Below are 14256 nucleotides of genomic sequence, written 5' to 3'. Positions count from 1 at the left end.
CTTCCACATGTCCAGTTTTTGGATTGATATAGACCTTTTTCTGCTTTGGATCTGGTCTAAATAGTTCTTCCTCTTGTATAATCCTCTTCGGCGCCGATTTCTTCGGTGCAAATAGTGGTTCTTTAGTGTTTTTTGCCTTAGGAGGAGTTATTGAGTCCTGTGGCAATTTCTTCAGTGCCGAAGGTGGTTTAGGCTTGTGTGTATCAGGCCTTGTGGTCTTTGGTACCGTTATCGAAGATTTCGGCGTGGAGACAGGTTTTGTTGGGCCTGTTGCGCCGGAGTCTATCTTCCCGTCTTTGTTTTTGGAGCCGGATGGTTTCGGAGTCGAAGCTTTCGGGTCCGTTACTGTTTTTGGTTTCGGCACCAATGCCTGTTTAAGTTTGGGTGCCAACGAGTCTATGGACGCCGAAGGGTGTGTTAGCTTCGGTGCCGAAGAGTCCTTCGGTGTCGAAGGATGTTTTGGTGCCAATGGAGGAGGTGGAATTGGCACACGTGGTTTTTTCAGTGCCGAGGCACCGGAAGGCGTAGTCTTTTTCCTCAAAGCCGAGCCGGAAGGCGGGGCGTCGGAGGGTAAATTTCTGTCTCGACTGGGCCCCATGGGCGGAGTACTGACCGTTGCCTTTGGTTTGGGCAGTGTCTGTTGTGCAGGGGCAGAGGTACTCACGGGTTGTCGAGATGGAATCGAATCGTCCGAGTCCTCTGCTCCCGATATGATCTGGATATCAGGTGAGTCTTCCTCGGCGACGAGTGGAGCCTCGTCCTCGGAGATATCTTCGAATGGGTTCTCGTCCTCGGAGACGTCTTCTTCGACGATCTCCTCCTCAAAGATGGCCTCCGGTGCTGGCGCTGATCTCCTCATCTCGTGTCGACGGGCCCTCCGATCCCGAATGGTCTTTTTCGATCGGAAGGAGGCACAGGCTGTGCAAGTCGACTCGTCGTGTTCTGGCGAGAGACCGAGGTTGCAAACCTCGTGATGGTCGCTATGAGGGAATTTTCCTCGACATATCGGGCATCTCTTGAATGGAGTTCTGTCCATGAGGCGTAGGCCGTATGGCGCCGATAGGCTCAACGGCTCGCGTCGACGCCCCGGGATGTAGCTGGTGATGTCGAAAAGTGTCTTCGATGTCGAAAGTTGTTTGTCTAAAGTTTCACGCTTCGAAAATGCCGAAAAGAGTCTTTTCTAGCCGGAGCGGAAAACTTTCATCCGAACCCAGTGGCGGAAAAAACAATCTGGGGATGGAGCCGATGACCATGCGCAGTATTGTCCAAGGGAGGAGTCACCTATCTCGTGACTACAAAGACTTCTTCCAAGAAGATAACAACAACCTGCAATCATCCGAGCCCAAAACCAGGTGGCGATCTATTGCTAAATGTACAATCTGCAGCTCATATGCCTCGAACACACTTTTCCTATTGCGGACTCTGTCGCACCCAGATAATGAATTCTTTGCGTGGGTTGCTGAGTCGACTTTTCGAAGTTGACATGGAGACCCAGCTGCCGACAAAGGCCTAGACACTGTTGAAAATGATACCTCACGCTCTGGGGGGAGGGACCTTTCAGGAGCCAGTCGTCTAGATAGGGGTACACAAAGATGCTCCTGCGTCGTAGAGCGGCTTCCACTACTGCCATGCACTTTGTGAACACTTGGGGAGCTGATTTCAACCCGAAGGGCAGCACTTTGAACTGATAATGGGAAGATCTCACCAGAAATCGTAGGAACTTTTTATGACGAGGACTGGTCGGGACATGAAAGTATGCATCTTGCAGATTCAGCGAACACATCTTATCTCCCTGGTGCAGATGTGGATATATTTGATGAAGATCCAACATGCGAAACTTTTATTTTTCAATGGACTTGTTGAGTGTCCGAAGGTCTAGAATAGGTCTGTATTCAGATTTTGTAGCCTTCTTCCTCACAAGGAAGTCTCTTGAATACAGTACTTGACCTCATTGCGCTATATGAACCTTCTCGATGGTTGACTTTCGCAGAAGGATAGATACCCCAACAGAGCTGAAGCACTGAAAACCTTCATCATGGAGGCTGACACATAACTTTCTCCCCCAGGCATCCTGTGCTCTGCTCTCCTTATCCCGTGGAACTGAGGATGAGGAGGCTACTGCATGCCTTTTCTTAGACGCAGCAATAACAGAATCTGGTGGAGGATCAGATCTGAGAAATTAAGGGTCTTCTTCTGGGGGTCTGTATTTCGTCAAGATTCTCGCTGGCATGGTCTTGAGAGTCGCCGGTGTAAGAAAGATGTCCATCACAGGTTGGAGTAGACCCGGCAATGGCTTGGCTGATGATCTCTGATGCAAAGTCTCGAAGATGAGGGAGGATGAGCTCTGCTGAGTGGGCATAGCGATGTTTAATTAGCTTGCCCCTCTAGATAGAACATCATGAAGAGATCCTCGATGGTGGGCTGTCTGTCAGAGTTGGGGAGTAGTCCCTCTTCGAGGAATGGGTGGAAGAGGGTGAACATGTTGGAGACCTGTGTCTTCTCCTTTTTCCTCGAGATCTGGATCTCCTTCTTGAAGAGGGAGTATGCTTGCGGTCCCTACCCCTCGATGGAGTAGTACGAGAGAGATCTGCCACTTGCACCAGTCACGCTAGAGGAGACTTGTAAAGAGGGCTGGAATAGTCCTAACACCTCTTAATTGTGCAGCTTCAGCTTGCTGCCAGTGATGCAGAGGTAACAACCATCTGGGCGAGAGGTGTACAGATGGAGATTTTCGCCTCTTTTCCTGCACAGGAGCCTCAGGTGAACGTGGGCGATGCGCAGATGGAGATTTCTGCTTCTCCGTTGCAAGGATCCTCAGCTGCACAGGGCCTGCAGGTGAAGACGCCGGGCTATTCGACGTCAAAATGACCACCAGGGACCTTGAGGAAGAAGAAGAATGTCTTGATAACGTGCAGTGAGATTCTGCCCTCGACGTTGGTGATGGAGAAGGAGAAAAACTCACTGAATGTGAGCCTGTAGCAGTTTTGTGCTTCGACGTTGAACGTCTGATTTTTGACGCCGGAGTCCCTTGTCTTGACGTCCAAAGAGACCTCTGCCTCGACGGAGGCCTTTGTCCCAATGTCGAACGTCTTCATGATGCTGTTGGCGGTGACCGCTGCCTCGAAGCCGGCCGTCTTCGTGATGCTGTCGACGGAGTCTTCTGTTCTGCCTCGACGTCGACCTTCTCTGGGACAAAGCCAACAGAGTCCTCTGCTTCGGACGTTGGAGACGGCGTCTTATGCCTCAACGTCGATGATCTATGAAAAGATCTCGATGGAGACTTGTGCCTCGAGGTCGACCGCTCAAGGGTGTGCGGTGACTGAGTGTCCTGTCTCGACGTCCAGTATTTGTAAAGCGTGAACAATTACCCGAAGGTGTCAAGGCGCTGGGGGCCATCGGAAAGATTAAGCGAGCTATTGCCCAGAGTCACATGGTGCTGGGCAGACCCCTGCCGGTGGAGCAGAGGATCGAACCATGATCCCCAGCGCCAGTCGCCCTGGCCGCTGCACCAACGCTGACGGAGACCTGCTACTCGACGTTGAACGTCGCCTGGTTGATGTCAATGGAGTGTCTTTTACCTGACTCAACGCTGAAACTACAGTCTTCGGTCTTGGGGGGTTGAATGATGCTTGTGCACCTCCGAAGACTGCTTCTTCGCCGCTGGTAAGTTCGACGCCGATCCAGACGCCAAAGGTGAACAGACCGGTATCTTGCCTCTCGACATCGATCTTGTTCTCTTGGTCTTCTGTCTCATAGGAGACCTACCTCTTTCAGAGAGTCCATATAAACTAATCCTCTCTCTGTACTTGAGAGTTCACCTGGACAGCTTTTTACAATGTTGACAGGTCTCTGGAGAGCGAGAATCAGGGAGGTAGATGATACACACACAATATGTGTCTGATCTCGCCTTCTTCTTGCCACAGGAAGGGCAAGGATCAAAAAGTGAAGGCATTCTAACAGAAAATAAATCACTTATTGCCAAAAAACTGGTTACACCTTACTCTAAAGTCAAAAAGACATTGAGTGAAAGGTAGAAAACTACAATAAATTTAGAATTGACAAAAAAATAAATCAAAAAAGACAGCTTCGAATTCCAGGGTCCTGACTGAAGGAGCCAGAAAGAACAACTGACCTAACTCTCACCCCCGAGGCATGATGGGTAGCTAGGGGTCATGGCTGCCTTAAAGGCACGGTGCCAGGTTTTTGTACAATTGCTTTACTTTTCTATGGTATTGGTTTACAATGCAGCCTGTAGGCTAACAATGCCTGCTCTTTTGCGGTTTTCATGTGTTTTACTCATTAAAAATAGTTCAAGTGATACTTGCCCTCCTGTGGTCTATATATTCATTATGTGTATATATACATATATATTTTATTATTTACGGGGTCCCCACACATGGGCTGGACTATTCAGTGCTTTTGACTATTGATGAGGATCCCCTGGAAGAGAACCAAATTTACACTGTGCCATCCAGAGTAGGTATGAAATCCACGAGGAAATCATCCTCATCCTGGACGCTCACTTCTTTACCTTGTGAGAGTGGGCAGCTCTCTGAATTTCTGCACAATAAGCTGTGGCGTCATTCATTGTGGAGGGTTGGATGGGGTACGGTGTAGGTCCATCTGTGGGATCTACCATGTAGTCTTTCCATAAGTCAATATCACCCCTGGGCACTAAACGCTCAAAGTACAAGTCCTTTGGGTGATGAGGAATACCAGGGTTTGAATCTGAGTGGAGAGATTCTGGAGGGGATTGTGGAGAGTATGGCTATGGAGATCTGAGAGCATGGAGGTGGCAACTGTGATGGGGCCCTTTTGGTCCCTGGTGATGTAGGAGGCTGGAGAGTTGACTTCTTCCTCAAAAGGCTAACTTTCATTGTTGGGGACGTTGAAGTGTATGTATGTGAGCTCGGGTTCAGGGGGCTTGTCAAAAATCTTTCCTTTGAGGAGTGGATGAGAATCTTCTTTTGCCTCGGAGATCACTGGCAGCTACTAAGATCATTCAGTTGTGTAGGACCTCACAGTAGAGGGTTTGGTCTTGCAGATCTACATGCTGGGATGGGAAAGCCTTTTGACAGATTTCTATGGTGGGTGTTTGGCACCTTGATATTGGGGGGGGGGGGGGGGGGGGGGCGATGACAGGTGGGCTTGGCATTGCACATTTCAGTGGAGCGTTGCTGGCATTGAGCGAGGCTTTCTGAGTTGAGGAGCATTCCCTGTTGGAGCTGGACCCGAAGGTTGGTGCCTTTTCAGGTCGGTCCCTGGGTTCGATACCGGACTCCCTTGGGAGCGATGCTCTACCTCAGTCTTTGGAAGATGAGAGGGTCGAGAAGACGGACCTCGTTGCTTCACTGGGTTAGAGCGTGGACCTGGTTTTTGGTCTGATTGTTTCGGAGCTGGCGGATAGGGCTCATTCAACCTATACTTCAAAGTCATCACAAGACATATTTCTGGCCTCCTGCTCCTCTGGCTGGCTGCAAAGCCAAACAGGCCTGCCTCATCCTCCCTGGGTGCTACGATGCAGTGATAACCTCCAGAAACTCCCTACATCATGTGATTTACCCAACTCCTTCCTCAGCCGTATGAGAGGGTCTTCTTGCAACTAAAGGCTTGGCAATTGTCAAAGCTGTCCGCGTCGTACACCAGTGACAGTGGTTACATATTCAGGGGTGCTAAGCATTGCACCTAGGGCAAAACGAAGTGGCAGCTCTATAACCCAACCCACTCTACCCTCAATCCCTCTCAGCCCCCACCAACAGCCATTCTCTGGAATAAAACCTTGAAGTGTGTAAGTCCCATCGATACCAGTAGTTGGGGATGTTGATCGTGGTATGGCGAACAGTCATCTACGTGGTCTCTCAAAAAAAAGGTGCTTGGGTATCAGTGAACATTCTCCAACTGAGCGCAGGATGAGCATCACTTGTTTTCGATGTTGTTGGGATCGAGAACTCAGAGGCTGGTATGGATTAATTCAACAAGGACAGTGTCCATTTTGGACCTGGCACTCAAATGTCTGAAACGGACAAGAAAAGAAAACAATCTGAGGTGAAGTGCTGTCCTGATGCATTGGGGTCCAATGGAGGAGTCACAGCAAATCATGTGACTGTAAACGTTATTGAAGAAAAACAAGTTGCTAACGTTCAACCCAACACGATAGCAGAAGTATGTAGAGCATATGTATCTACAGCCACGTGCTACAAATGTTCTATTTCCAGTGTTTCAGCGGTTGTACTAATCACATGAAGAGGAGGAAAGACATCACTGGACATGCCAGCTCATTCACATTTTACAGGTCAGAGACAAATTGGATATAATTTGCCATCCTCAGCCATCATCCAAACGGAACTCAGAAAAATATTCCCAAAAATTTGAAAGGAAGAAAGGAATTAGCTTTAGGAGTAAGTTTGGGACTGTGTTCCTGCAGATTTTTCCCCATTTACTCATTTTGTATCCTTCTCAGACTGCTATGAAAGGACCAAACAGACCTGCGATGAAAGGCATTGTTGTGCATGGCTTCTTTTAGAACACAGCAAGTGGGACAGATGGCGAATTTAAATTGCCAGAGTATTGTAAAAGGTGTCATTTTAAATTTCATTTTGGGAAAAGTCTGTGCAGAGGCTGAAGCAGCAGAGAAGGTTTGCAAATTAAGCTTTCAATGGATACCCTATAAAGGCACAAGAGGGTGCGGAAGCTGCCTGGTCAATGACCTCAAAGACCTTGGGAATGGCAGCTTGAAAGGGAAGTACAAGTTGTGAGTTTGGAGAAGAGGGAAACAGTACCCAAGATATCTGCCGAGCTCAGGAATAGACGCTTCAGATTATCAAATTGACCAAGTCCAGAAGACCACCTGAAGGAAGAAGGTGATGTATACCAATTACTCTTGTGCGTGATTTTTTCACTCAATGGTATCTGTACAAGGAGGATAGCCGACTCCTCTTGGACTTTGCATCAAGGCTCTGAGAAATAGTTTTATGTTTGGCATCAAATATGTAGGCACTGTCAGGTAAAAAAGACATTGGATTGCATCTCTCTGGTCGTTTAAGTGTGCACCCGATTGCAAAAAGGCAGTTCACTTTCGTGAGCAGCCACTGTGCACAACAAGCAGTGCTAGCAAGCATTGACACGGACTTATTGTTCCTCAATTACAAGCAGGGTCAGAATACTTGCTTGAAAGGAAGAATATAGTTAAACAAAGATACAAAAAAACCTCGCAAATGCTACAAAAACATCCAATAGTGTCAAGTTAGCATCAGAAAAAAACTCCTGTCATAAGCACAAGGCAGTACATTTAGTCTGTACAACAGATTGGGTCCCGACCAATGGTCCCTCTAATAATATTTAACTTTGAGCAGCAATGAAGGTCCTCTGTGCACTACAGCCAAGGTCATGTGCACCTGCACATCCTTCCTGTTGCTTGCCCACCTGCCTGCCCTCTTCCTGCTGTCTATGTATGTGTGTATATATATATATATATATATATATATATATATATATATATATATATATATATACACACATATACACACACACTATATATATATATTTATTGATATATCATTTTAAATTAAGTATATTTGTTTTTCTTATTTAGGAGAGACCTCCGCCAACACCCCCCCCATTTTTTAATGTTTCCCTCTGTTATGCTCTGCTCCAACCTCCTGTCGCCACAAAAGCATTAAACAAAGCCAAATAGCACTCACATACCCAAGAGTTATTTGGATTTGTCAATGCTTTTTTAGCTATACTGCATAGCAGCACGGATTGCCATGCAACATGGCTTAAAGAGGTAAAAGAATCGCTATGACGCAGTCAACACTGGCTGCATCAGAGCACTTATTTTCCTTTATTTTAAGCCTGTGTTGCTCTGCAGTATATCTAATAAAACATTGACAAAGCCAATAGATATTGCATAGACGAAACCTATTGGCTTTGCCAATGCTTGTTCCTGAAGCCATGCATGTGCCTTCAAGTTTGGAATGGGCAGAAAGTGGTCTCGATCAGTGAATGAGAAAGCTAAAAAGGAATCCCACTTTAGCAAATTAAGGGCCGTTTTAAATGCGTAAAGACATACTGTTTGTGTTTTACAAGGTATGGGACACTCCATGCATTTGTGTTTACTGCAGGCAGGCAGTGCTTCTGGTAATATCAGGGAAATCAACAGTAAAAACTGGCCCACCAACCCATTTAACAGGCCACCAAAAGCCCCAAAAAAAACACGCCTGTAAGACCAGCTTGATAGCCCTATAGAGAACCTGTGTCTCCCCTGCAGCCTATTGACACGTTAATGCACTTAACACCTTGTCAAGTCCTTTCAAGTAAAAGGGTTTATAAAAGGTGTTAAATGCAATAGCATATTTACTTATAGAGCTGCATTGTCACCCTGAAGGGCCGAATCAGAATACTGATGGTACCCAGCAGAATCTCGTTTCAACTGGATTAGTTCCCCTTTGGCAGCGCGCACACGAACAGAAAACTTCCTTCCACGCGGCTGCATTCTTTTTAAGTCGAGCCTGGGGAGGGCATGCGCTGCTACAAGGCATGCAGTATTAGAATATGGACTTGAAGCCCCACCTACTCTCCGCCCCTATTTTTCATTGGCTTATGCCAATGCCCTTTGTAAACGCTGGATTTTGATTCATGAATAGGCTTGTTAGTTCCTCCTTAGTACTGCCTGGTCTTCATTTGTAACCTTCCATCAGGACTGGACATTTCACCGTCTTTCCTGTATAGCTTGTATTAGCCCTTAACAAGAACTCTTTGCTTAATTAATGTAAACACGGTGCACGGTTCCGCGATGATGCCGTTGCACAGCGCCCATTTTAGCATTTAAAAAAAAATATATATATGCACGGGCGCCGCGCATGATCACAGCCCACGGTAAATTTAATATGCACGGGAACCGCGCATGTTGTTGTTGCACAGCGCCCATTCATTAGAGCATTGTTTTTAAAAAAAATATATGCACGGGCGCCCGCCTAATTTATTATGCGCGGGCGCTGCGCAAGCATTTACAATGCAATAGATCTTGCATTGGCGAGAATTTGAGCTACTGGCATTGTAAATGAAAATGCCTTTTGTTTACATGTTGGTTTTTAAAACATAAATAAAAGGCATTTTCATTTACAATATCAATAGCTTAAACTCGCGAATGCGAGACCTATTGCATTGCAAATGCTTGTTAATTGAGCAGCGGGAGAAGTCTTTCTCTACATGCCGTAATCTGCTGCGCGTTCCTGCAGAGGTGCTGGGCGATGTGAAAGTGTAAGGTGCGCATGCACGCACCTTACAGGGAACATAGGTCCTGACTACTGAGGTTCACCAAGTTGCTCGGCCATCAGTTGTCACCAATTTAGAATACTGACATTCTTTTCAATACAGTGTAATGGTTGGTAATACTTCTACACATAAGACAATGAGAATGCAATTATCCATAAATAAGTCAAGATATTTTAGCAAGAAATGTACCACTCACTTGCACGAGTCTAAGAAATGCTTCCACCATCTCTCGACGGCATCTTCTATATACTGGATGCTAGGCAGTATGTACACCTGGTGAATATATAGTACAAACTCCCTCAGGTACTCTAAAACATGTATCAGTGAGTCTGGAATCCTAGACTGAAGCTGGGAAATAAGGATAAACACAAGTTAATTGAAAAAAGCATTCTTTAGTATACACATCTACTTAAGAAAGATGAACTAGAAACAAATAGAAATTGAAAGTCCATGGGATAAAAAGAGCAACACTAGTGATATCCTATAAAAAGCAATTTGCAACACTCGCAAGTACATTTCTTCCTTTACTCCCCAAATTTATATAAAGTCCTCACACCCCTCAAATGTGTATGCAGGAAAAGGATACTGTAAACACAAATAACAAACAAATCACGCAGAGGGAAAAACTATCCGGCAAAGGATATAGGAGTTTCTGGAGTACATTTAAAGACCAATATAAAGATTTTGTTGACTAGTTAAGGATCAGTCTTGACAAATGATCAATTATTTTTCTCTCTGCATTGTGCCTCTTTCCAAGAGACCCTTTTTCTCCTTTCCTGACTTAATAAAGTCAGAGTGATAATAAACCAGCACGGAAGATGGATCCTACAGATGAAAGGTAAGAATACTGTCCAAAAACACTAATTGAAAAGAGAAAACTGATTGGTTCAAGGATTATTTTTGGTCTCTTTTACAAAACGAGAGTTATGGGTTACAAAAACTAAAATGGGCCTAGGCCTTTTATTCTGCTTTGTATGGATTTAAGATTGCTTTTTTGATATACCGGGTACTCCCATCTCGATGATGGGAAATGATTCAAGCATGTGAATCTATGAGAGTTCCAATACTGGAGTAAACTGATTTTCCCTTAATATCACACGGAGCCTGGAGGTGTTTTAGGGGTTGCTGGGCCCAAGTTCAAAGTCACAATTGATTTCGCAAGTCATTTTACTACAGTGTTCTGACGCTCAGTCAGGACATGCCGCCCTACTCTAAGAGGATATTTAAATAAGGCCGGATCGCGTCCGTGCAGTGGGCGCGCCTAAGGCAAGCCCGTCTGTGCCCAGACCGCTCCCACTACCAGGACCCCTGGACCTTTCTTCCCACATTCAGACGCCCGTATCAAATAGTCAGGTAAGGCTCTCCCCCCTGCGACTCCCGTGCTACCCTCATTATATCTGCCTACATCTGAATTAGCTGACGAACTCTTCAGCGTTGATGTGCAGAAACTATAAGAAAGCTATTTTAAACCCGGCCCTATGCCCTTCAACCAACTCACATGACCAGACCCCCGCTAATTATAGAGGACCTACATTGCATTATGCATTAAGACCCGCCTCCTGCCCAAACACAAGTTCGAATTAGCAGACTTGATTGCCAACGAACACTTGGATGCATTTTTTTATTACCGGAACTTGGGGAGAGGATACCCTAGACTTTGCGGTAGCCGTTCCCATGGGCTATTCACTCTTTAGGTGGGACAGGCAGTTAGAGAGGTGGCGGCCTAGCTCTAATATACTGCAGTGAGTTGATGGCTATTTGCAACGCAATGCAATGACTGTGAGGCAGTTGTGTTTAGCTTAGGCAGTCAGTATAAACAGTTTTTTGAAAGGCACACTTTTATTTCGCCCAGCGGGCACTAGTAATTAAAAACAGTTTTTTTCAATTACTAGCCAGGTATAGCCTTCAATCTGATAATTTCCCTATTTTAGCGTATTTTAATTTTCATCTGGAAGCAAAAGATGATAAACAGAAGTCCCTTTGGACATTTTTAAGTGTCTAGGGCTCAATCAGATTATAATGGATAGCACACATTTAGCAGGCCATACTTTAGATGGGATTTTACCAGTAGCCCTCATATTACAGTTATAAAGGTATCTCCACTTATCTGGTCAGACTACCATGCCATCATTTTTGACATTAGTAGTCCAAATCAACAATCCCAAACAGTTGAGCCTACTGTATGCAGACCATGGAATAAATTGAACTCTGATACTTTACCCCAAATATTGGCTCATATTCAATCCATACTCCCTTGTGATGCAGAGTTAGCATCTAATTACTATTCAGACTGGCATAACGACCGTTTCCGCAATCTAGTTCCTCCTAAGTACACATTCCCCAACAGGAAGGAACCTTCAGCAAAATGGTTTACTAAAGGTCTTAGGCTGGAAAAGCAAGCCTGTAGAAGGAAAGAAAGGAGCTGGAGGAGGCTCTACGACATCCAAGAAATAAATCTCATAATTTAGCACTTACCAAGTAAAAAAAAAAGTCTCAAAGAGAAAAGTAATTATTATACACAGTTGATTTAAAAGGCCTTCAACTCCACTAAGGAACTTTATCACCTAGTCACCAAACTTAAAACTCAATTCCTAAGTACAATGAGACAATTCACAGTCAACAGTTTTGAGATAACTTAATTTTCACCTTTAAAGAGGTCAATCACATTTTTGATAAATTTGATAATTCCAGCTGCACAGCACCAAAGGAGCAGACATCCCAGTTAAAGAAAGATTAAAACAAACCCCATCTCTGAATATACTCCCACTTCTCCTGGACTAGTGGGCGCTCTTCTTATGGGAGCTAAATCTGGGTGCCCATTTGACCCGCACCCCCCCCCCCCCCCCGCCATCCCCCCGGTACTCAAACCAGCACCAGATATTAACACAAACAATCTGTCTGATACCTTTACCTTTAACACAATGTTTTCCACAGGCGTGTTTCCTTCGTGATTGTACAGGCTTCTATCCTCTAATAAAAAATAAAAAAAACCTGCTCTCAGCTCAACTGATCCAATTTGCTACCGCCCTATATCACGCCTTCTCCATCCCTCTAAAGTTGTTGAAAAAATTATTACCATTGCACTGTCTACATTTATCCTGGCTAATCACATCCTGGACCGGACTCAGTTCGGGTTCAGTAAAGGACACAGTACAGAAACGGCACTGGTCAAAGTGATGGAAGACATAAGGTCCTCACTAGACAGATGGGGGGTGGGGATCTGCTGCCCTCATGCTCCTTGACCCATCGGCCTCCTTTGATACTGTTGAAGACCCGGATCCACCGTTTAGTGGAGATAGGGATCAAGAATAAGGCCCTTTTCTTGCTTGCCTCTTTTCTTTCTGATAGGACACACATTCTGGGAATAGGTAAATTCAACTCAACACCCTACACTCTGCCATGCGGGGTCCCACAGGGATCATCGCTGAGCCCAATTCTTCAATGTCTGTGTGTCTAAACTGGTCCGAGCCATTAAAAGTTCTAATTTGGATCTTACCTCCTATGCCGAAGACACAAAATTGGCAGTCATAGCCTACAAAAGCGACCTGTCTGGACTGCTCCAATTTCAAGAATGTATCAAAGCAGTTAGTCTCTGCATGAGCAAACACTACCTCAAGCCCAACTCGAGGAAAACGGGTGATATTATTTGGGAACCTCTTTCTTCCCTGGTCACCAACTTGGTGGCCAGAACTACTTGTCCCCCCACCCCCCACCGGCCACACCAATTCCTGCCTTTAAAGACAAAAACCTGGGGATTATTATTGATGACCAACTAAACCTCGGAGCCTAAGTTTCATCAGTGGTGTCCTCATACTGTCATACACTTAGAATGATTCTACCCTATATTCTGGACAAATCCAGGAAAAAGCTGATCACTGCCTTAGTCCTCTCAAAGTTAGACTAATGTAATGGCCTCTATATGAATCTGCAAGAAAAGCATGCCAGCAGACTTCAGCTTGTGCAGAACGCTGCAGCCAGAATGTAGGAGTTCTTGTTGTAGGGGGTCGACAGCGTTTTGATCTCAATGGTTAGAGATCATCTTCAGGACATGAAATATGTGAGCAAGATGAATCTATAAGAAAATATTCCTTAATTAATGTACGGTCCCTAGAGGAACGTATCTCAGAAAATGCTCATTCAAAACAAGTGAATTAGTGCTCTGGGAGCACCTCCTACAACAAGAATTTCTTATACTTTGTATACATTGTTTGAGGAGTTCACATGCATATTGTCAATGCAATCTATTTTTAAAAATGTCCCCTTCACTTATCACGTCATGCTTGTTTTCACTTTTTTATGTGATTACTTGAACCATATATGAATTTTTGTTGGAAAAAAAAATATATATATGTAATTTTTTAAAATCTATTCTTGTCCCTGCATATATAGTTAATTGCTCCCTTCAGCATTAACTTTTTTTAAATCGATTATTTTCCCTATGTCTACCCCTGAAAATCCTATCTAGTATTATCATGACTGGCGCAAATTCTGGCGACATCTTTTAGGACCATTTTTCTGGCCACATAAGAACCCTCGTCTTCCTAAATCAGGAGTCCAAAGTGGGGCATTATTAGAATAACACATTGTTGTGATTGGTGTTTCTTTGAGTCTAAAGACTTTTATAGCAGTTACTGTTATATCCTAATCACTTGCATCTTTACACGCAGTAGCCAGATGCTAAAATGTTGTTCAAATACAGGCAGAACACTGTGTCATTTGAAGTTGCCTTTCACTTTTGGACGCTGTGTGTGTTTACTCTGCATCACTGCAATAAAATGCTTCTCATTACATAAAGCAACCGCATTTCAGTTGTGTGTCCTTATGTAGTGTACAGATGGTACACTTTAGGGTATCCTTTATTTTTTATATATTTGCAGTAGTTGCATCCCTTGTTCCTCAGCTTGCTTAGCTGGAAGAATGTTGTTGCAGCCTTGTCTAGGAGTTGGTTATAGATGAGCTTTTTTTCTTTCAATTAAACAA

At 44.7% G+C, this 14256-nt stretch overlaps 1 protein-coding gene across 1 annotated transcript in view; it reads right to left on the bottom strand.

Moving 5' to 3' along the window:
• Nucleotides 1–14256, bottom strand: part of TMEM214 (transmembrane protein 214) — a 418213-nt gene that overhangs the window by 42933 nt on the left and 361024 nt on the right. Inside the window, exon 16 of the mRNA XM_078650054.1 lies at nt 9473–9624. Coding sequence (XP_078506180.1) covers nt 9473–9624 — 152 coding nt within the window. The remainder of the gene's footprint in view (nt 1–9472; nt 9625–14256) is intronic.

Source organism: Lissotriton helveticus, chromosome 6, assembly GCF_964261635.1.
Source record: "Lissotriton helveticus chromosome 6, aLisHel1.1, whole genome shotgun sequence".
NCBI classification, from domain to species: Eukaryota; Metazoa; Chordata; class Amphibia; order Caudata; family Salamandridae; genus Lissotriton; species Lissotriton helveticus.
This window is presented reverse-complemented; position numbering and strand designations above follow the sequence as displayed.